Source organism: Perca fluviatilis, chromosome 17 (assembly GCF_010015445.1).
Source record: "Perca fluviatilis chromosome 17, GENO_Pfluv_1.0, whole genome shotgun sequence".
Taxonomy (NCBI): Eukaryota; Metazoa; Chordata; class Actinopteri; order Perciformes; family Percidae; genus Perca; species Perca fluviatilis.
In genome coordinates this window covers 7,180,625-7,203,750 of record NC_053128.1, presented here as the reverse complement: position 1 = coordinate 7,203,750, position 23,126 = coordinate 7,180,625, and the positions used below count along the sequence as shown (strand labels likewise).

Sequence of the window (23,126 nt, the reverse complement as noted above, 5' to 3'; positions counted from 1 at the left end):
TCACAAGGGAAAACAAAGCAAAAGGTAGAGAAAATTCCCCAAAAGAAATAGAAATGTGATACATTAAACATATATTATTTATATATAGATATTCCTTCTCATATTTTGTGACCCGTTAGATTTATTTTGCGACTCCCTGGGGCCATTTCTGACTGCTAGGACGGGAACCACTGGGTTAGAGGTTAAAATGCTGCTTAATAGGGAGCTGTGTGACTGATAGAGTGGAGTTATAAAGTAGTGAGCTTCCCATTCCTCTGTAGCTCCTTATATCTCTGCTGCATGCTAGTAGCCCGTGGCTACATTAGCCACCAGTAGCATAGCACACCCAAAAAAAAACGTCAGAACTGTCTGTTGTCGAGTTGCACTGTGGGTAATGTATGCTATGGGTATCGCCACTGATTTTCTGAATCGATTTGATGCCGATTCACAATGTCCCCATACGATTTGATTGGTTGATTCAATTTGATTTAATTCAATATTGATTCTTTTAGGGATATTTCAGTTACAATACCCATTTTTCGTGGATATGAAAGAGATTCTCAGAACTATTGCTGTAAAGTGTAAAATGAACCCTCTGAACTGGTACATTAGTAAGAATTGATCCCAAAGCGGTTACGTGAATGTACTTTTTATTTAACATGAACACACTACAGCAGTCAACACGATGAAGTGCAACTCGGCAGACTTTACAGTCAGTGAGTATTGATTGACCAGAAGTTTTTGTTGCTGCTTTCTTTAGTGCAGAGGGTGTGGTGCGGAGACAGTATACCTAAAGCCATACATCTGTAAAAATGGCCATGCCAGTTTTTCTCTCGCCAAAATTTCGCTTTGGAGAACTTTGGAGCGTTATTTAGCATGACATGGATTCCCTAGATCGTGTAGTTTCATATGATATCAATATCTCAAGTCTAGCTTTAAAACGGAGCCTTCTTAAACGATTGATTTCAGAATTTTATGAATCAATATCGGGTCATTCTAATGAAGATCTTTTTTTAATCGGAAAATCGATTTTTCAAACCCAGCCCTAGTAATGGAGTCGCCAGGTCTTGACAAGGAAGAAGAATGTGTGTAATACAAAAAGATGTTATCTCTGGTTCTGCTGCATCGATTTTGATCTTTTTCACTGCCCGTCGTGAATCCGACAGTGTTACAGGAGTGCAATGCTTCAATCTAGCTTCAGATCTATCTTTCGAATATCAAAACTAGTCGTTTGTTTGTTATTGGCTTTCAAAATGACCCACATGAGCATTTTTCTATCTTAAGCAGTGCCTGAAATGGGCCAGTACTCACCAGTACGGAGTACCAGCACTTCGGAATTTTGTCCACATGAGTACCCTTGCTTCTATTTGTTATTAACAGTATTATTAATAGGCTGATATTTATACTTAAGAGGGTATATATATATATATTAGGGCTGTCAATCGATTAAAAACAATTAACTAATTAATCGCACAATTTGCTGTAGTTAATCGCGATTAATCACATTTTTAAATTGAGACTGAAGCTTGTAGTAATGGATATTTAAATAATGCTAAATCACTTAACTTTACAAATATGAAGAGAAAACAAACAAGGAAAGGTTCTGCTAAGTTCAGAATGTTTAATATCTTTCAGAACAACAGCAGCAACAATTTGGCTTATTTAGTCCTGCTGAAGGCTGCTGAAAGCTAGACTAGAAACTGTCCGACTTGGGGAGCAGATTTTTGTCACCACCCCCAATATTAGCCACATACCTAATATACCATATTCTGAATAATATCTATATATATATATATATATATATATATATATATATATATATAGAATATAAATTACAATCTAGGCAGTACTTAATATCATAAATATTATAATATACATGGTGTTTAATCTGAATGACTAAGCAAAGCACATATATCTAAACACAGAAATGCACATCAATATCAATATCAATGTTACACATTAAACCAGTAACCCAAAACCACAAAGGTGTATGTTGGCCTAAAGGGAAAACATTGAGTGTAGTTTTAGATAGCGACGCTGTGCACAGCAATCCATTACCAATGTAAAGCGATTGACTACATTTTCCTTCCAGCACCGCAACCAGGAAGTAGCTTGTGTGACAGTGAGACGCACCAATTTCAAACATTTACTGGAATATAGTAACGGATACTATCGAGTCGACAGCGTTAAATATCAGACTGCAAATAAGGTTTTATCAGCGTGACCAACGTAACAGTTATCAAGCAAACAAATCGCGCACGTACATATCGGCAGCACAGCACGGCGCATGTAGCGAAACAGCAGCTTACCGGTGGCGCATCTCTCCTGACGAGACAACATGTCGGAACTAGTACTCGGTCCCGTTATAGCCCGTGCTCATTCATTTCTGGATTCTAACACATCATCTTTTTTCTCTTTTGGGATCTTACTGGTCCATGTTTCAACTCTTGACTGGCCCGTAGGCCTACTTCAATCAGGTCAGTCCCTCCTAGAGTAGCGCCGCCTGCTCTTATGGAGACGTATTACGTTTCTCAGCCGCCACATGAAGTAAACAAACACAGCTGCGTTAATTTCGTTAATTTTTTAAGAGTTAAATATAAAATATTAAAAAAGCGTTAAGCGTTAATTTTGACAGCCCTAATATATATATATATATATATATATATATATATATATATATATATATATATATATATATATATTTACTGGTATATATTCAGACACTGCGACGAATCAACTGTGAAATTGGCAGTCGAATCAGGCCCCGTAGATCGAATCGTCGAATAGTTGACTTTTCGGGTCACCCCTACAAGATATACCTTAATATAAATATGTCCAAGACACATGCTATAATCATGTCGTGGAACTGCTGAATTAGTGTACGGGCACCTTTTTTTGGTCCACTTCAGGCACCGTTCTTCAGGGTAAATACATGGAGATGTCCAAATGGTAGATGCAGTTATCTGAATCCGACAGTGGGTGAGGCTCGCCTTGGTCTCACCCTGATGCTATTCTGCCTTCGCACGTCGTAAATACTGACAATGCTGCTTTGATCCCACCACTCTGGATGACTCATATAGGATTGATTATTGTTCCTCACCTCCTGTGTGTGTGTGTGTGTGTGTGTGTGTGTGTGTGTGTGTGTGTGTGTGTTACGATCACACCCCGTGTTCAAGGGTCAAGAGTCAAACAGAAGCAGAAGTGTGAACACAGCTATAGCTCAGTGCTGTCAGTAGCCAAATGTGTGTAGTGAATATGTCCATCTCTTCTGTTTTCTGAGAAAACAGCTGAATATGAGAACCAGTTCACACTTGATTTGTTCTACATGACCACTAGCTTATTGTGGCTAAGGTTAGCAAACAATAAATACATTGATAAAGACTTCGTGACTCTTGACTCTACTCGTGCTGCTGTTGGCCCAGTGTATTGGCACTTCACGTTATCTTGCAATTCAGCAGACCTTACATAGTCGCGCATTGAACTGACTCAAATCAACACAATTTTATATTTATATATATATGTTTAAATTATTGCGTTTGGTACAAGCTGCTCAGCTTTTCACCAGTTCAACACGACAAGATCACATCAGCTCTGTTCTGGCCACACCTCACTGGTTACTAGTCCGTTAGGAGTTGTTTTTCCCTTTATTTCATATGTTTGAATTATCGCTGCTCGCCTAGGATCTGAGGCTGGCTGTTCCTAAGAACGTGTTTCAGACTGACTTAAGCCCTGTGTGAACGCAGCCCCCTCATTCATTCGAACGGAGCCAGTCTGGCGACACAGCGGAGGTGCCAAGGCAGGTTCATCTAGCAAAAAAGTTGAAATCCGGTTTAACTTCTGCTGCAACGCAAGGTGCTTTGGCCAATCATATACCGGTCATGCAAGTGACCACATCCCTGGTGGGTTATTTCACCATGGGAAGGCTGTAGAAAAAGATACAATAATTGTTCCAGTGTTAACTTTCCAGAGTATTAAAATCTTGTCAGTGAGTATTGCAAAGCGTTGGGCAGTGTTTTGGCAACTGGAACACCCTGTCTGAGTCTGAGGCAAGCAGAATCAGTAATCATTTTTAAATTGCTTCTCTTTTTTAAAATGTCAGCCCTAAGTTTGAATTTTCCAGTTTATATTGTTATTATATAGTTTCTGCAGTAAAAACTGCAATTTGCAAGTTTTTGTCTCTCTCTCTCTTTGGCATTGTGGGTTGTTGGCGTGACAGCCATGCAATCCAATCCTCTTAAAACTTGTTTCTTGAAAAAAAGAAAAAACGATTTGAATATCTTTGACAGGATTATTTAGCTTTAAAAAGATCACAGACATCTTGGAAAAATATAATTGAATCATCCTAAAATAAGATATTATGAATTGCCCTTTTTTAATGTGGGCTGGATGAGTGTGTTAACTTATTCGTTGATGGAATACCTGATGTTGTTAGCTATATATTTATTTTTATTATTTTTGTACGGCTGTTTGTGTGAAGACGTTAAACACTGATGCATATGAGAAGTTTGTTTCATTTCATTAAATAATAAAAACAAAACGGCATTTTGTGGAAAATGTGGGCAGCTGTGGCATTTGTGCCCAAACTCAATCTTCAACCTTCAAGCAAACTGCAGCACACGTTCCACTACAAAGGACTCGCACTGTCAGAAGGGTTATCATTTTCCACCTGACGTAAAAGCCAGTTATCATCTGGAAAACGGAACTAAAAGCCCTGCAGAGTTAATCTAATTGCTGTCAGCGTGGTCGGTGTGAACGCAGCTTTAAAAAGAGAGTGTCTCATCTGGGAGAGTGAGAGGTGTGAATGACGCCAGGCTTCCTGCAGAGACACAAACCCATCAAGCTGCAGCACACAGGAATTTCATCATAATTACAGAGTCAGGATCACCGTCCAGATCACTGTTTAGGCCCTGTTCACACCTGGCATTACCTTGTGTCTTTGGTGATCTGTGATCCGATTTTAATATAATGTGAAAATGTGGCCAGTGAATCCTCGATGTGTCTTGGGTGCAGTCCAGGGCTGGAAATTAACACCAGCCACCAGCCAAAATGTGGGAAAAATATGCATGTGGCTGCTAGATGTTGGAATCCACCAGCGTGGCAGGTGAACAAAAAAGTAAATTTCCGACCCATGTGCATTCAAACCTGTACTTAGGAATGTCCACTTAGGATCGTATCACCCAAGACGCGCTTTAATGCCAGGTGTAAACAGGAAAACGCATGCCTTTCCATTCATTTTGTATGAATGTAGTGCTAGATAGGCTGCAGTCTGCACACTGATTCTCTGCTCCTGCTGTTTGCGTTGCCTGATATCTGCAGACAGCTGGCTAGTAAGCGTTTGCTACCCAGCAAGTAGGACATTTTTCCGCAAACAAAGTTCAGAACAGAGTATTTTCCGCACATATTTGATCTGTCAACATAGTGTGTTGCCAGATAAAATTGAGTGAGGGTCATGCCTCTGCGTCGGCAACACAGGGGTCATTAAAATGAATAGGTGGTTGTGTCTTTTTTTTTTGCATTTTAATTATGTTTTTGAGGGAATGTCGTCTGCAACTTGAGGCAAGGGCCTAGTGGATGTCTGTAGCTGCCCCTTTAATGGTATCCTCCACAACACATTTCGTTTCAATTTTTCTCTTCAACAATATATTTTTTGTTTTACACTAAGTCGCTACTGTATCAGGCCCTCTTAGTTCAAACACATGTCTAGAACTGCAATAGATCCTACCTCCTTAAAGGTCATAATTACAATATAGAGGTGTTGCATTCTGGAGACTGTAATTTGCATCAGCAGTTGTCGAAACCGATCACCACACATTTATTGTATCCGATGGATAAAAACTAAACTAGTGTTGTTTCTTTTTCCTCAGGTGTACACAGCGTCCAACCCCAATGGGGCAACCACGGGGAAAACCTTCAAGGTTCACCTTCAGCTCTGGGACACAGCTGGACAGGAGAGGTAGGCTGTCCGTCACACTAGACTGCCTCTTTTCTTCCATCAGGACAATTACAGTTTACGGTTTAGTTTTTGGTTACGCACATCACTCTATACTAAGTCCACTTTTCCGAAATCTGCTCACAGTTGTCCATCCACGATTCTATTTTACTTTCGATTTTAAGGTCACAATCCCATTCAATTTTAGATTTAAACAATTTTCTTTTCAGTAGTGACAGCAATGCCATAATTAAAGCTACTAAATGGCAGAAGGGCCCTTTGCAACAAAAAGTTTTGAGTTTCTTAAAATTAACGAAGTGCAATTACATGCACCATCAGTTTAACGAGGTGCACGTGAATGCACCATGAAGTCGCATTTCGATTGTCGAAATCGAAAGCTCATTTTGATCAATTTTCGATTTCAAATCGAAATAGACAACCCTAATAGTAGCTACAGATATAGGTATACAGCAGTGCTTGTCTACCTTCTTGGCCTTTCCTGGCAGTCTTCTGCAGATGTGTCCAGACATCCAACATTCCTTTTGTCCAAGAGGAACATCTCATCATGTTCATGTATCTGGCAGTCATAAACTTAAATCCTCAATGGGTTACAGTTATTTCCCCAGTGTGGGATCAATAAAGTCTATTTTATCTTATATTGTGGTCAAAGATTAAAGATTTGGTGTGTAACATTTTCATAATAATGAACGTCCGTTACATTCAAGCCATTGCCAAATGAGTTGCTACAAAGCTAATTAAGACTATCAGCTCCACACAACTCTCTCTGGATTTCTCAGTATGGCTGTGTTCAGGAGATTGTATCGTCAGGTAACTTTCCCGCCCAGAAACTCGAGTGAAGATAATGACCTCTTCTGAAGAGTCCATCATGTTTTTTTTAATCCTCCGTGTTCTTCTTGGCTATTTGCAACTACGTGGAGGAGGGGTGGGGGTGGGGGCACGTGCGCGATCACTGAAGGCTGTATCATGTGGATGCGCCGACAGTGTTGTTGTCATTACACTCAAAAGTACAAGTTACTTCGTGTTTTTATATTGTTTAGTGTGTGGAAGCTAGAAGTCCTTTTATGCAAGTCCAAGTCAAGTTTTTGGAGCACAACTCTAAGCCAGTATTTGGTCAAGAGTCATGTTTCTTTTTGCATTTGTTACATCTGTTGTGCATCAGATTAGAAATATCCACTGTGCAACATAGTTTTTTGTTTTATAGGGATTGCACTTTGCTTTGCATATTGGACATCTAATATTTTTATCTACATGGATACAAGTGTGTGTGGTCTTTAATTGAAACTGGCCTCGTTCTTTTGAATCTGTTTATAAAGGCCTGATGATGACTCACTGCGGGATGAGTCACTGCTAGTTACATATGGTGACTGACTTTTAACTTCATTTCTTCAGCTCAGTGTAACGGAACAAATTCCTATTCTCGTAAGCTGATATTCATGATCCTCTGACCCATTGTCGTTGTTCCACGTGACCTGTGTGATCAGCTCGTCAGACTGTTTACTGTGGAAACGCCCTAATATCTTCTGCTTAATCCTGATTGTTTGCAGATTACCTATTTGCCAAATGTAAGTGTAATGTTTACACAGAGTCATGCTCCTTGCTGGTGTCACACCCAGAAGCCCAGCAGGCCACAGAACATACATTACTAACTGTTGTGGATACAAACGGCAGCACACAATATTTACCCATGGTGCATTTTGTGTGTCCAGTAGTTATACTTTTGAAATGAGAAATATTTGCATATTCGTAGATTATATCGTAACAGTGTATATCTGTGTGTGTCTGTATATCTATCTATCTATCTATCTATCTGTCTATAAATTGCAGGAACGTCTGTGTGTGTGTGTGTGTGTGTGTGTGTGTGTGTGTGTGTGTGTGTGTGTGTGTGTGTGTGTGTGTGTGTGTGTGTGTGTGTGTGTGTGTGTGTGTGTGGGTGTTAAGTGCATATCTCTCGAACCGTTAGTCCGATGGATTTCAAACTTGACAGGTGTCTTGTTACGGGCACGAGTACGTGCAGTGCCAAGTTTGACGTTGTTCGGATAAGAAACGCAAAAGATATTGTTAAATATATATAGGTAAAAGAAGCACACATTGGCTTTTGCTGCTCTAGCCGCTGGACACTCCCCCTCTCACACTGCATGCAAACACTGACTGAGCACCTGTTTGTGTCGTGACTCACTCTACACCGTCTCTCTCTCTCTCTCTCTCTCTTAGGGCTGGGCGATATGGCCTAAAAATAAAATCCCCGATTTAAAAAAAAAAAAAAATTTCTCCCTCTACTTAAAATCAATCTGCAGATGACAAAGAAATTGTTCAAAACAAGTTTTATTTTGACTCATACACACACATGGGGCATGTACCATTATGATTATTCATGCCAATTTTGTGGAAATATAAATTGGTTTAAGGTTGTTTTTTTTTTTTTGGGGGGGGGCTCTATATTCAACAACAAAACGGATGCGTGAGATAAAGCTGTTTTCACACATACAGGTGGTAATTCACTTCTCGTTCCTCGCTAAAAGTTCAAATCATTTTAACGTTATTGCGCAACCTTGCCCCTATTTTCACCTGTTGCTGAGTAACGTAGGCTACGTTAACATCCCATGGTCTCTTGAATGTAGCATACCTGTAGCAAGCTCCTTCGTAGCGATAAAAACAAACGTCGAAGCGGAGCTCCGTGCTACAGAGCGGAGATTGCAAGTTGTTTAAGCCGCTACAGACCTCCGTCACAGCTCGGTTGTATCAGCGGCATTTAGTAGTTGTGTTGAGCCGCAAAAGAATTCCTCAACACCGGCTCTGGTGCCCCGCATGATGCTCCTTCAGGTCAGCGGTAGCTGGTGGTTCAGTTACCCAGAATAGGTGACTCTCAGCCGGGGACAGTATAAGTAAGTAATGAAACGACTGGTTAAGAAAATAATTAATGTTAGTCCCTGTCGCTGCCATGTTGTTTGTATATCTCTATGGCAAACGCGCGGGGGGAGGGATGAGCCCGTTCGGAGCTACGGGAGCCCAGAGGGGAGCGTCGGCGGATGTTAAGGAGCAAATCGATTTTTCATTTAAACAAATCTACGTTGACTACACAGTCGAGTTAATCGATAAAATCGATTTATCGCCCAGCCCTACTCTCTCTCTCTCTCTCTCTCTCTCTCTCTCTCTCTCTCTCTCTCTCTCTCTGCGTGCGTGCGTGTGCGCGCGCGCACACACACACACACACACACACACAGGTTCTGGTGGTTGATGTTCGCAGATATGTGCTGTTTAGCTCTCATAACGGGCCGGTGGGTAGCGTACTGCCATGAGTCCATGACGCTAATGTCTGATTACTCCACATTTTCATTTTGTGATTACATTCTGAATCTGCAACGTTCTGTGTCAGGTAAATCTGTAAGTTAGTAGTAGGGTATACAGGGGAGTTGCATTTGAAGTGGTATATATATATATATATATATATATATATATATACAGGGTTCTAAATTAGCTCCGTTTACCAGCCAAATGCTGGTGAAATATGCAAGTGGCTGGTAGATTTGCTTCACTCACCAGCCAAAAAACCCAATGGTAATCTATTGAATGGCTGGTAATATTTTAACATTCATTAGCCATTTGGCTGGTAGACGAAAATGTTAATTTTGAAGCCTGTATATATATATATATATGCAGTACCTGTTGAAAATGTGTTTGGAACGGGCGATTACTTGGCCTGTGGTATTGCTGCTTGTAGAATTCATCAAAACCAAATTGTAGTCTACCCCAAAATTACTTACAGAAGGACCCCAAACCACTTCAAATGCAACTCCCCTGTATACCCTACTACTAACTTACTGATGTATCTATCTATCTATATCTATATATATATATCTATATATATATCTCTTATGTGTCACAAAAATATGTCTGGAGGGGATCTTTAAAGAAAACATTTACAAAAAATGTAAATAAAACACATACTAGTGTTGAAATAAAATGCATACCATTGTTTGTGGCCTTAATGTCTTCATGCTGGATTTTCAAAATCACCACCAAGACAAACTTCCAAACAGTTTGAGAAAGAATTTCTGTTTTATTTTTTTCAGTTCACTTCTATATTTTCCTGCAGCACTGTTAGAGGAACTGCAGCCTCAGACACTTCAGCTCTGACTTCAGATCTCAGCTGTGGTGTTCATTTTTGTTGTTGTTGTGTGTTCAAGGTTCCGCAGCCTGACAACGGCGTTCTTCAGGGACGCCATGGGGTTCCTGCTGATGTTTGATCTCACCAGCCAGCAGAGCTTCCTCAATGTCAGAAACTGGATGAGTATGTTAACATTGTTAACAATTTTTTTCTCCTTTATCCAAATTCTGCCCAACACCTGTCGCACATACAGCTGTGCAAAGATTTCTGTTTTACATTTAATCTCATTTGTTTGTGTGTTTGAATCCATTTCCAGGCCAGCTGCAAGCCAATGCCTACTGTGAGAATCCAGATATTGTGTTAATAGGAAACAAGGCGGATCTGGCCGACCAGCGCGAGGTTCAGGAGAAACAGGCCAAGGAGCTGGCTGATAAATATGGGTAGGTCGGCTTTTCCTCGTACAGTATTTGATCCATGAGTTTTTATTTGGAGTAAAGATTAGGGATGCACGATATGGACTTATTTCAGCCGACACGATAACCAATAACTCCCAGCTTCTCATGGCCCGATATCTAGAAGATAACTGATCATTTCACATTTTCACTATTTTATCAAGTGTGTTTTACTACTATTATAGTACTATTACTATTAGGGCTCTAGCACAAAAGTGTGTTTGTAAAGGTCATTATTTTTCTATATACACACGCTAAATGTAAGTAAAGCAGTGAGACAAAACAGACCTTTACAGATAGGCAGTACATGACTCTGGTTGTCATCTTAACAATATCTCAACAAATTACTTCCTGTTAGATGAGGCAGAAATCGTTTCCTGGTGTCATTCCAGCCAGCCAAGACCATTGTTCTGATGTTGCCTGGCAACACAATTCTGTTCCAGGAAGTAATAAACTCTGTCTTAAACTCTGGGGAAATTAAAAATGTTTAGGGACTTAAGGTACACTGTAAACGTCAGATACTGTAAATTAAATGTTACATTTACAGTAAAATGTATCGAGAGATTACATACTTAATTGATAGCTTGGGTCTAATTTAAACATCCATCAGTACATGTCAAACAGGGGAGGTCAAATATGTATCTGTCTGTCTATTTTAAACAACTATTTCAAAATGTGACAATAAATCAAAGTGTTATTCTCAATATTCATATTTATTAAGTCATTAGAATGTTCTAAGAGATGAAGTTCTAAGCACAAAGTGTTAACAGTGAGTCTTATGACATGAAATTGATTGAGAAAATTTGCAAATCTATTGATCATTTATGACGCTGTAAACTGTAATAGTTTTCGATATTTTACTCTCTCATAAATTAGTTAAACAATGTATTATTAAAATTGTCATAGATTGTTTTTTTTCGATGACTTATTGGCTGTTTTCGGACTAAGTGGATGTACGTGATGGTTTTCGTACCTTGGATTGGATTCCTTATTGCTGATCATTTCCCAAACAATCCATCAGTGTATAGATGGTTTAAATTAAGTGTATTCCAGTGTACTGTACTGTGACCTCAATGAGTCAACGTAAAACAAGTTAATTATCCAAGTTATGTTTGCATCATGTGTTAATGCAGTTAGCAGAGACTGTTTAAGAAACTCAGATATCTCACTGACGAGATTTTACTGTCTGACAGCAACCTTTTGTAATGCAAAAACAACCAAACACATCTTAAGTGGTTGTTTCTTGTCCTGCAGCTTTGATTGTTTAAAATGTTTAGGTGGCAGAACATGTCGGGAACAGTCCCTTCCACCAAACAGTCCGTGCTAGTCCCTACAAAGCCTCCTGAGGGTCATTCAGTAGAAGAAATATTGATTTGGAAATCTATGCAGAGTAATTACTAAACTGAGTGAGCAGATTAATATACCAAGGGGTCTTGTTGTCTTGGTGCACGGATTAAAGTGTAAGGGTAAAAAAATATTTGGAAAAGCGCTTAAGATGTGTTCACGGCAAGAAATAAGACTCAGATCTTCAGAATTAAAGGTTCGGGGGTTAGACGGTTGTGAAGCTATATCATTTATATACTGCTTTCACATAGTTGCTGTGCTTTCATTTACTTGTACAACAACTAAATACGTTGCATTCTGTAAATCCTCCCTGTAAATCTTCCCCTCAACCTTTTGCTCAATTTATCAATCTGTGCACATGGTTTACACCATGTTTTGACCCCCAACATGCTCCATAAGCAACTAATACACCTAAATGACCCTTATTGTGTTAGTTAAAAGTTATGAACTCTCTATCTGCAAGTTTCAAGTCTCTACAAGATGATTTTAATAGAAATGAACTGAAATCTATGGAAGCCAATTGAAACTTATTTCACATAAGAATTCTAATGTACACATACTGTATACATACTGTGTGTGTGATTTGAGTCAAAATTAAAATGCAATAATAATCCATTTAGCATTTTTAACATACCTGTATGGGCGTTCTGTTGCCATATTAAATTAAATCTTTCAAAATTGTACCCCGCTCTAGAGTGGACAGTATTTCAATTTCAAAATTAAAATGCAATATAAACAACGGAGCCATATTTTCCATTTGTGCAAGCATTATTTAAATCACACTTACAAATTTTAAAAATTATAATGCTGTTGTGTTCAAATTTGTATTGTCGTTTTCCCCAGTGGCTTCCATATAACCAATTGAAATCAATCAAAAACTGAGGGAAATAATAATAATAATAATAATAATAATAATAATAATAATAATAAAAAAAAGGTCCTAAAAAGTGCTTCTGTTCTGGTTGGCCACAGGATTCCGTACTTTGAGACGAGTGCAGCGACAGGTGCGGAGGTTGACAAGGCGGTCATAACGCTGTTGGACCTGGTCATGAAGAGGATGGAGCAGTGCGTCGACAAACCGCCCGCTGAGCCAGCCAATGGGAACGGGGCCACAAAGCTCGCTGATGCGCAGCCCAATGAGAAGAAATGTGCATGCTAGATGAAGAAGGCAACGACCAGTCAGCGCTCCTCTGTCCGTCTGTCCTTTCTACTCGCAACATTCCCTCCTTCTTTTACCTTCGCCGTCATCTTTTGATTGCATGTGTCTTCATCTTCTCCTGTTCACTTACTTCTCTTTAAAACTAACCTTTGACCATCTTCTGGTACTCTTTAATTTCTCCTTCTTTCTCCTCCCAAAGTGTCTGCCAGAGGGCAATGAAACAACCCTGCCCCCCTCTAGTGGATATTCGAGGTAATACAGTCTCAGCCTGTCTGCCTTTGAGCTCTGTTTAGGAGGAAATGAAAACAGGAGGGGACAGTTTCATCACTGTCAGACACAAAATGTGCCTCGTTTAAAACATGCAGCCTGGGAATTAAGCCCTGCACACTTCCAATTTGTCTGCTCGCAAGTGGTTTGAATGATTTAAATGGATCTACACAGGCAAAAGGAGTTGTTTAAAACTTTTAATTTGAACTCCTTAACTGATCATCACTTCTAACAGGGGAAAAATGTTGCGTCCTGTTTAGTCTGTCACTTGATGACGACAGCCTGATCCGGATCGTTAAGAGTTTAACAGCTGTGTGCCTGTGTACATTAAATCATGGTCCTCTCCTTACACTTTTCCTCCTGGACCAGGGTGTTTAAAACTTTTTAATTTAGTCTGTCACTTGATGACGACAGCCTGATCCGGACCGTTAAGAGTTTAACAGCTGTGTGTCTGTGTACATTAAATCATGGTCCTCTCCTTACACTTGTCCTCCTGGACCAGGGTGAGCAACTGTTACCAGTTTTTCTTTCTTTTTTTTGCCCCCTAGTTTTCACACTGTTTTCAATGCTGTACCTGTATTAGGGTTAGGGGTTACTTTAGACATGTATCATCATTTTTCAGTGTTTCAAGACGTTTTTGTCTCATTCACAGATGCAAGACGTTTGCTAAAAATGCACCACATTGTATTTAATGTACAGAAGTTTGCTACGGTGCCATGGTGGAGGTCTTAGACACCTGAGTGAAAATGGCTGTTTGTTAAGCTAATGTCCGCTTGTTAGCTTATATGGCTAACTACAAGGATGTGTAATGACAGCTCAGTCCACAATGAGCTGTGCAGATAATTATTGGGCCTATATCAAACTTTATATTAGTAACAGTAAATACCCGACATAGAGATACCCACGACACAAAGTGGAGGAGGGTAAATAGCCTCTGCAGATCCTATGTTATTTTTCATAACCGAACTGGTCAGAGTAGAGTGTTCTGCTTATTTCCAGTTGCTGGTGATTATCATAAAGCAGTATTACATATTCATATTTTGGATCAACACCCTTGATGAATTGAATATTTTTGTTGACACTAATTCAAAAAACAACCTTGGAAGAAATGTTGATATGACAGACTCAACTAACAGTCACAGGCTTCCTGTTTGCACATCTGATTAGCAGCTTATGTAGCTAGCTAGCCACAAACTGGCTAACGTAGGTTTATCAGTGTTAGCAGTGGCTACAAGTGTCATGCTAGTATTAACAGATATAACATATTTTTGTATAATTCTTGCCACACGATAAACATGTTGTTATACAGACTAGCCTACTAACTAGGTTGTTGCCGTTGAGTTGTTGCTTTCTGTGCCAATATTTGAAGCGTTCTCGTTTCCCCTTTCTATCCGACTTTTGATACCAAAACAACAAGTTAAGCTAACGCAACCTACCCTGCAGTGCTTTTCTTTGTCCATTCTTACAGGACTGACTGCCATATGATTTATTAGAAATAGCATTCTTTGGATATTTTTACATTACATTAATAACATTGGATATTTTGCTTAGTATATAGGCTACCTTTCTGTTTCCTAGCCCCACACTTAGAGACACACTAAGCTATCAGCTATCACTCTGTTAGCAGGCAGTTTGGTTATACTTTTCTGTTGCACAGCTAACTCTCCATTAGATCTCCATGATGGTGCCAGACAGACTTGCAGATAGTATACCATTCATATTGTAGGACGATTTATGGGTACAGCATGGCACAGGTGAAGTAGAGAAAAAAAGCCTCCATATCTATCCATCATTAATAGACTGTCCTAGACCAGGATAGACTTGCTTGTTCCAAACTGATCTACTGCCTTGGCTTTTTCAAGCGTTATTCCACTGTGATGGAACATACTTTAATCTCTGTGGGAGTTTGAGATAAGTCAGCTAAAAATATCAGCTGCTCTGGGGACGCAAAGTCACCGTAAGAAAGATAGTGGCTATTTTACGGATGGAACAAACATGGCATGTAAGTCAGTATAATATATGCAGTAATAAAAAGTGAAATGACCTTATGAGTGGAGAGGATAATTTAATCGAATCAGCATCATTATCATGAGAATAGACCTTTTCTGAAAATGGAAAAAATGGCAAATGTCAGTTGTGGTGAGTCAGCTTTTCAGGGGAGCTGATTTTTCATGTTGACCTCTCATCTCTTTATAAAATCAGACAAAGTGAAATATCGCTTTAAGGCCCCATACATGACCAATGTTGTTAGAATTTAAAGTGACCAATTATTTATATTAAAATAAATGGAAAACATATTATTTCTGTTGTCATATTTTTGTTCTATCCTTTACATCTCACAGTTCTTTCTTTTTTATTTTCATGTCCGTCAAGAGAAAATAATCTCAACTGCATTTAAATTAGTTTTTTCATTGCTATATTGCTCTTAAGCTCGGTTGTCAAATGAACCTACAAATTCATCATCAAAATGTGTGTCTAACATGAAGAAAATACACTATTATAAACTATAAGAAGTATAGTGGAAGTTATTTCAGATCATTTGCTCTGAACTGACTTTTTTGGTTCAACCCTTGAAGTTACTGTGGACCAACCTTTTGTTGTTTTGTTGCTTAACACTATATTGTTTTCTTCACAGCATACCAGACCATATAGCAGTTGCTGTGCAGAGAACCTTATGAAATCACGGCATATTTAAACTGAATTCAACTGAGTTTAGTTTAAAAGTCTGCATGTTTTGTACCATAATGCAATGCTTGACCAAAGCAAAAAAAACATCCGTCTTTAGAAGCCATTTAAATGTAAAATTAACAAAAAAATAAATCAGCTTGGAGTCCAAGATGATCTCTTGTCAGTGCAACTCAACGATTTTCCTTATATCAAGTAACACCTTGATCTGCCTTACTTCATGAAAAATCTTGAGCCAAGTTGAGTTGTACCAGAAACAAGGGAAATTATCTTTTTGCTTGCCACCTGCTGGCAACTAAATCCTTATTTTGTCCTTCAGTGAGCCAAAGGGAGGTTTTACATAGCAGTCCCAGCTCACAGCTGCATGATAGTAGTATTACTGCAGGTTGTTTTTTTTAAAGTGTACTGAAACCAGGGGCTGCCAAATGGGTCAGCAGTAATGTTAAGTACCCTGTAAGTGTGGCTTATTAATGGGAAACACTACTGTGGTCATTTTAAAGATATACATAACATTTGATTATTTAATTACTTTTTTATCAGTAATATGTGCTCGCTGGATCCATAAAAACAAAAATCCTAGGTTAAAGCGTCATAGCACTTTGGCTTCACCTTATTGCCACCTATATTTAAACTACCAGTGTGCCAAATTAAAAAAGGAAACACAGACAAACCCAAACCTCATTCTGCTGTTCACTCATAGAAAAAATGCCTTCACAAATAGACAAATGTGTTTTTATTTTATTTGGAAGCCAAACAAGTTGCCTGCCAACAGCTGATCTCTGTGCCATATTAAACATTCACAGCTGTTTGATTTTAGTTGCATCAAAATCAAAATATTAATTTGAAACCTATAAAGATAAAAACTATTACTATAGCTTGTGTTGGTCTAAAGTTATGTTATAATGTACAGGTTACATATTTCTAAACACTTACAGAAGCGACTTAGTGAAATTAGAGTGCTTCTAATGAGTCTAATTTCAGTGTTCACTCTCCTTTTAGCTCTGATTTGGTCACCACCACCTCTTGAGAAAAGGTTATGGCTCTTTAGCTGCTAAATGTTCCACCCATGCCACCAGCTAGTTGCTATCTTTGTCTGTTTGCTGCTCGACAGATAGGGTACAGTGCTTGTTTGCTAAAAACGGGAGCGTGCTGCTGCTGGAAAGACTGAACAATACACTAAATGTTCCGTAAAACCATAGCAATGAGCTAAAAGAGGCTAAAAAGCTCTGTATCATGCAGCATCATTCTTACTATGGTCACTAAGTGTCACCTTTCACATTACACAATCCATTGTTACTATAAAAATATTGATTAGTGCAGCTCTAAAATGTGCCATACATGTTATGTGAAGTCTTACCACGTGTTGATTTCATTAAAACCACTAATCAGGTGTGTAACTTTTTCAGTTTTCCATGTTTTTGGTAAAAGTTCGGTGAAACAGTTGAAATATAAAAGAAAGGACTCGTCTATAAATGTAATGCAGCCTTTTTGATCAAGATGACTGGTAACTAAGTAATTCATACGTTTTAATGAATTTATTTAGAAAACGAACAAACGCGACACACTAAAATGTATCCTTGACATTTACCCGGACCCTCCAATCAACTAAAGCATCTAAGGATTATTTTCATTATCGACTGATCTGACGATTATTTTCTTGATTAATCGTTGGGTATATAAAATGTCAAAATATAGTGACAAAAATGTCCATCCTAATTTCTCAAAGTCCAAGGTTATTACTTTAAATGTCTTCTTTTGTCCAAAACCCAAAGAAATGAAGTTTAATATGATATAAAACAGAAATGGGCTGGAAATCTACATATTTGAGAGGCCATTTTCTGCCATTTTTGCAAGAAAAATTACTTTCCTAATTAATCGATGGTCAAAATGTGGCAATTATTTTTCTGTCAATCGACTAATCCATTAGTTGGCTAATCACTGCAGCTCTAAAGCAAGGACACAACATGAAAAAGACTTTGGCTGTATTCAAAACCGCATACTACCGACCAACGCAGTACTGCATACTTTTCTACGTTAGTAAAACTTAATTAGATTTATTGGTAACACTTTACTTGAAGGCATCTACATAAGAGTGACATGACAACATCATGAACACATGACACTGTCATGACACAGTCATGACACATGAACTCTAACTCTAACCCTAACCCGTTTTAACCCTAACCATAACTTGTCATGACGAAAAACCGAATGGCACTTACTAAAAGAAGCGTTGTGTCATAAACGTTTATGACTTGTTTATAATGTTTATGACACGTTCATGACAGTGTCATGTCACTCTTATGTAGATACCTTCAAGTAAAGTGTAACCAATTCATTTAACAGTATGCTAGGCCAGGCTTAGCCGGTTCCCGTTTTGGAAAGCGGAAGTAAGGACTGGTTGATGTGACCATTCCAGCGCTTTGCATTGTGGGAAACAATAGGCAAGGTGGACTGGTCCCATGCATACTGAAGACTTTTTCCTAATCATTATGACATCTGGGTATTTTTCACATACTGTAGATTTTGCTTTTGTTTGCATACTGCATACTACATGCAACCTATTGGCCAAATCAGTAGCTACATACTGCTGCTATAGAAGGCGTTTTGAATACAGCCTTTGAGTTCCCATTTTCAGTGCTCCTCAGCTCTAGACATAGATATATATCTATGAGCTCTAGATGGACAGCCATTTTCCTTACCATCTTTAACCACAGCCTTTTATTGTGACAATCTTCTGAACCAATTTGTCAGCTTTCATATTAGCCTTTCTTTGTATATTGCTCATTACATTTTCTCCACTTTTATTTATATTTTAATATGCTGTGTACATTTTTCTTCTCTGTCAATCATGTTTTTCTTGCATTATCTCCTCCATAAGTCTTGAATGTTTTTTTTAATTCACGTTGAAAGTTTACACTGTTTTAAGAGTCATGTTGTGCCTGTTATTAACTCTCTCGTCTGACCCTCTGTAAAGTTTGTGGGCTACTGAATATTTTTCATGCGTTATTGATTAGAGATTACAAAGCAGAGGCAAAAAGAGACCAGAAGTCACGATGTTTTTTTTGTTCCCTATATATCAAAACAACTAATCAATCCCAGTACCTCTAAGAGTTTTTATTTTTGGAAATCCTCTGTGTGTGAATTCTCTGATGCCTGCAGTCTGTACACGTTTCTTCAGTTTTCAATGCGTGTATCAATGCCTGTGTGTTTGTTGGGTTTGTTGCACTGTCAGCATGTTTGACACAATGAGAATGAAATGACCTGTGATGCGTTTTAATGTTTCTGATGTCAGAGCTGCAAATAAATCTCTGTTTGTTTTATCCTGTGTTTTTCTTTTTATCGAGAAGAGTCTGTTTGGTTTGGGTTGGCTGCAGGTCAGAAAAAGACTTTTCAAATTATTTGATTGTTGAAAAAGAGTCTGGTTGCGGAAACGGCGTGGTGTTTTTGTGTTGGTGAGAACACTGCAACTTTATCCCTAAACAAAATACTTATTAGGCAGCATGACAAGACTTTCACAATGCAAAAATTGCAAAGCTTTTGTATTTTTATGGAACAGTATTGCCATGGCAATGTGGGCCATTTGCATGTTTCACCACAAGAAACTGTTGTAACTTCACTTTACATTGTCCAATCTGACCCACAGTTCACATGCTGGATAGTCCACTTTTTTTCGACATACTATGCTATTGCTTTTTTATAACATTTTTCGACATACTATACTATGACAATTTTCGACATACTATACTATGACTTCGTCACTTTTTTCAACATACTATACTATGATTTTTAGCCAGACCCTCCTCCACAGTGCTGCGGAGGAGGGTCTGGCTAGTCCACACAGCATTTTGGGATGGGAGAAAAACATGCTCTGGTTTATTGGCATTTCTACCAATCACAATCGTCGTGGGCTGCACGGAACAACTGTGCCTCTGCAAAATAGCCTCGGGAAGGAACTTGTTTTGGTGGAACATGTGTACAAAAGTTGTTTTAGTCGCGCAACAGAAAACTCAGATTGGACAGATAGTCTAGCTAGTAGCTGTCTGGATTTACCCTGCAGAGATTGTTGCATGTTGGTTAATAAGGGCGCTAGACAGTCTGTGGCTTAAGATCCGTGTATTAACATGCTGCAAACTGGTACACACACAGTGGGAGCCCACGTCAGCCCTGACTTTGCTGTTACTTATTGACATACCTGATTTCACCACAGGGTGGAGATGTTGCCTAAGCAGTGCAACAAGACACCCTGTAACAGAGATCTGAGAAACCAGTTTACAATTCCAACACAAGCAAAGCGGAAGGTAACAGACATCCGGCTGAAAAGAGTGAAATCCGGCGGAATTTCCGACGGCGACGAAGCAATCCCAGGAAGTGGAACTAACTGTACTATGACAATTTTTGACATGCAGTACTATGACTTTATCGCTTTTTTCGACATACTATACTATGACCTTTTTCAACATACTATACTATGACTTTATCCCTTTTTTCGACATACTATACTACGACTTTTTTAACACTTTTTTCGACATATTATACCATGACTTTTTTCGACATGTTTTGACTTTTTCAACGTGCTATACTATACTACGACTTTTTATCACTTTTTTTCGACATACAGACTTTTTAGATTTTTTTTAAGACATACCATACAATAACAATTTTCAACATGCTATACTTTATCAGTTTTTTCTCTTCTCTTTCAAATATTTTTTTATTGAGCATGTTAATATGCACACAGTGAATGTGAACAACCACATACATGTTAACCAGGATATGCTCTTTTGTTTTGTAGAACATATGAAGAACAGAAGTAACAACTGAAAGTAAAACATCTAAACAATAAGTAAATTAAAAAAGATATATATATATATATATATATATATTTAACAAGTCACTCATCCTGCCCCCCTCATGAAAGTTTGTCCATAAGACTGTAACTGTTGTTTTCTAAATGCAATATGTTTCCAGTGCGTGAGAAGCACTTTCTTTGCGGTGATGAGACTATAGGAGAGGAAACATTGCTGGGCGTTGTTTAATTTTCTTAAATATTCCAATCTTCCCAGGATAATAATCAGTGGTTCTGTATCACTTATTCAATTTACTATACAATGACTTCTTCAACATGCTGTATTACTGTATGACTTTTTATCTCTTTTTGTTCGACATACTATGCACTATTAGGACTTTATATTATATTATCAACATACTATACAATCACTTCATGATTGTTTTAGATAGACTATATTATGACAATTTTTTGACATGCTATAATATGCCTTTTTTCGTCAGACTATACTATGACTTTTAAAGACATTCAATGATATTTTTTACATACAATACTATGACATTTTTATCACTTTTTTCAAAATATTATACGATTAATTTTTTCGACATGCTATGCTATGACTTTTTATCACTTTTTTCAACATGCTAAACAATGACTATTTTGGACATGCTATAATATGACTTTCACAACTTTTTCGTCATACGTCTTTTATTCACTTTTTTTGACATACATACTACTTTTTTTGATATGCAATACTATGACTTTTTAACAGCTTTTGTTAATGGCTTAGTGGTTAGCACTACATCAACTAGAACCAGCAAGTGGGCAGTGCAGGCTCTGACTCGGGTTCAATCCCCAGTCCAGGCAGGACCTTTTGGAGTTTGCATTTTCTTCCAGACTTTCTTTGACATGCTATTCTATAACTTTTTCATCACTGTTTTCAACATACTACACTATTACTTTTTTTGACATACTATACTATTATGACTGGTTTTGACGTACTATGTAATCACTTCACGATTGTTTTAGACATACTTTATTAGGACAATTTTCGAAATGCTATACTATGACTTTATCCCATTTTTCAACATACTATACTATGACTTTATCCCTTTTTTCGACATACTATACTATGACTTTTTTCGACATGCTATAATATGACTTTTTATGACTTTTTCGTCATACTATACTATGTCTTTTTTATCACTTTTTTTCCAAATACTATACTATGACTTTTTTTTGACATGCAATACTATGACTTTTTATCACTTTTTTCAACATGCTATACGATCACATTTTTGGACATACTATACTATGACTTTTTTGATACGTAATACTATGACTTTTAATCACTTTTTTCAACTTTTTAATGAATCTTTTGGACATACTATACTATGACTTTTTTGGACATACTATACTATGACTATTTTATCTCTTTTTTCGACATTCTAAATTATGACTTTTTTCGAGATACTTTACTATAACTATTTTAACACTATCACTATGACTTTTTCATGACTTTTTATGACTTTTTTCGACATACTATACTATGACTTTTTTATGACTTTTTTCGACATACTATACTATGACTTCATTCAACATACCATACTGTTACTTTATCACTTTTTTCAACATAAAATACTATGAAAAAAAGGGAAAGTTATCTGTGCTTCTGCAACCAATATGACTATGACACAATAGTATAGAATAGCAAAACATTGCTGGTGCAACAAAGATGTCTTCTTACTTGATGGTTTTATTTCTTAAGGTGCATAACAGTGACTAACGTTTCGATGTAAGGTTACATCTTCATCAGAGTCCTTCTCATCACTTTTTTCGACATACTATACTATGACTGTTTTCGACATAGTATACTATGACTCATTTATCACTTTTATGGACATACTATACTATGATTCTTTTATCACTTCATCCACATACTATACTATGACTGTTTTCGACATGCTATAGTATGACTCATTTATCACTTTTTGGACATACTATACTATGACTCATTTATCACTTTTTTGGACATACTATACTATGACTGTTTTCAACATACTATACTATGATATTTTATAACTTTTTCCACGTACTATACTATGACTATTTTCGACATACTATACTATGACATTTTATAACTTTTTCCACATATTATACTATGACTGTTTTCGACATACTATACTATGACTTTTTATGACTTTTTCCACAAACTATACTGTGACTGTTTTCGACATACTATAGTATGATTCATTTATCACTTTTTTGGACATACTATACTATGACTGTTTTCGACTTACTATACTATGACTTTTTATAACTTTTTTCGACATACTATACTATGACTCTTTTATAACTATTTCCACATACTACACTATGATTGTTTTCGACATACA

At 37.7% G+C, this 23,126-nt stretch overlaps 1 protein-coding gene across 2 annotated transcripts in view; it reads left to right on the top strand.

Annotated features, from left to right (window-relative positions):
• The window catches only part of LOC120545786 (ras-related protein Rab-27B-like), an 86,773-nt gene extending 71,217 nt beyond the window's left edge, over positions 1–15,556 (top strand). For both annotated transcript variants that reach the window (XM_039780365.1, XM_039780364.1), the window contains exons 3-6: positions 5,844–5,932; positions 10,114–10,217; positions 10,351–10,474; positions 12,803–15,556. In XM_039780365.1, coding sequence (XP_039636299.1) covers positions 5,844–5,932; positions 10,114–10,217; positions 10,351–10,474; positions 12,803–12,989 — 504 coding nt within the window. In that variant the 3' untranslated portion in view covers positions 12,990–15,556. The remainder of the gene's footprint in view (positions 1–5,843; positions 5,933–10,113; positions 10,218–10,350; positions 10,475–12,802) is intronic.
• Positions 15,557–23,126: the final 7,570 nt, after the last annotated feature.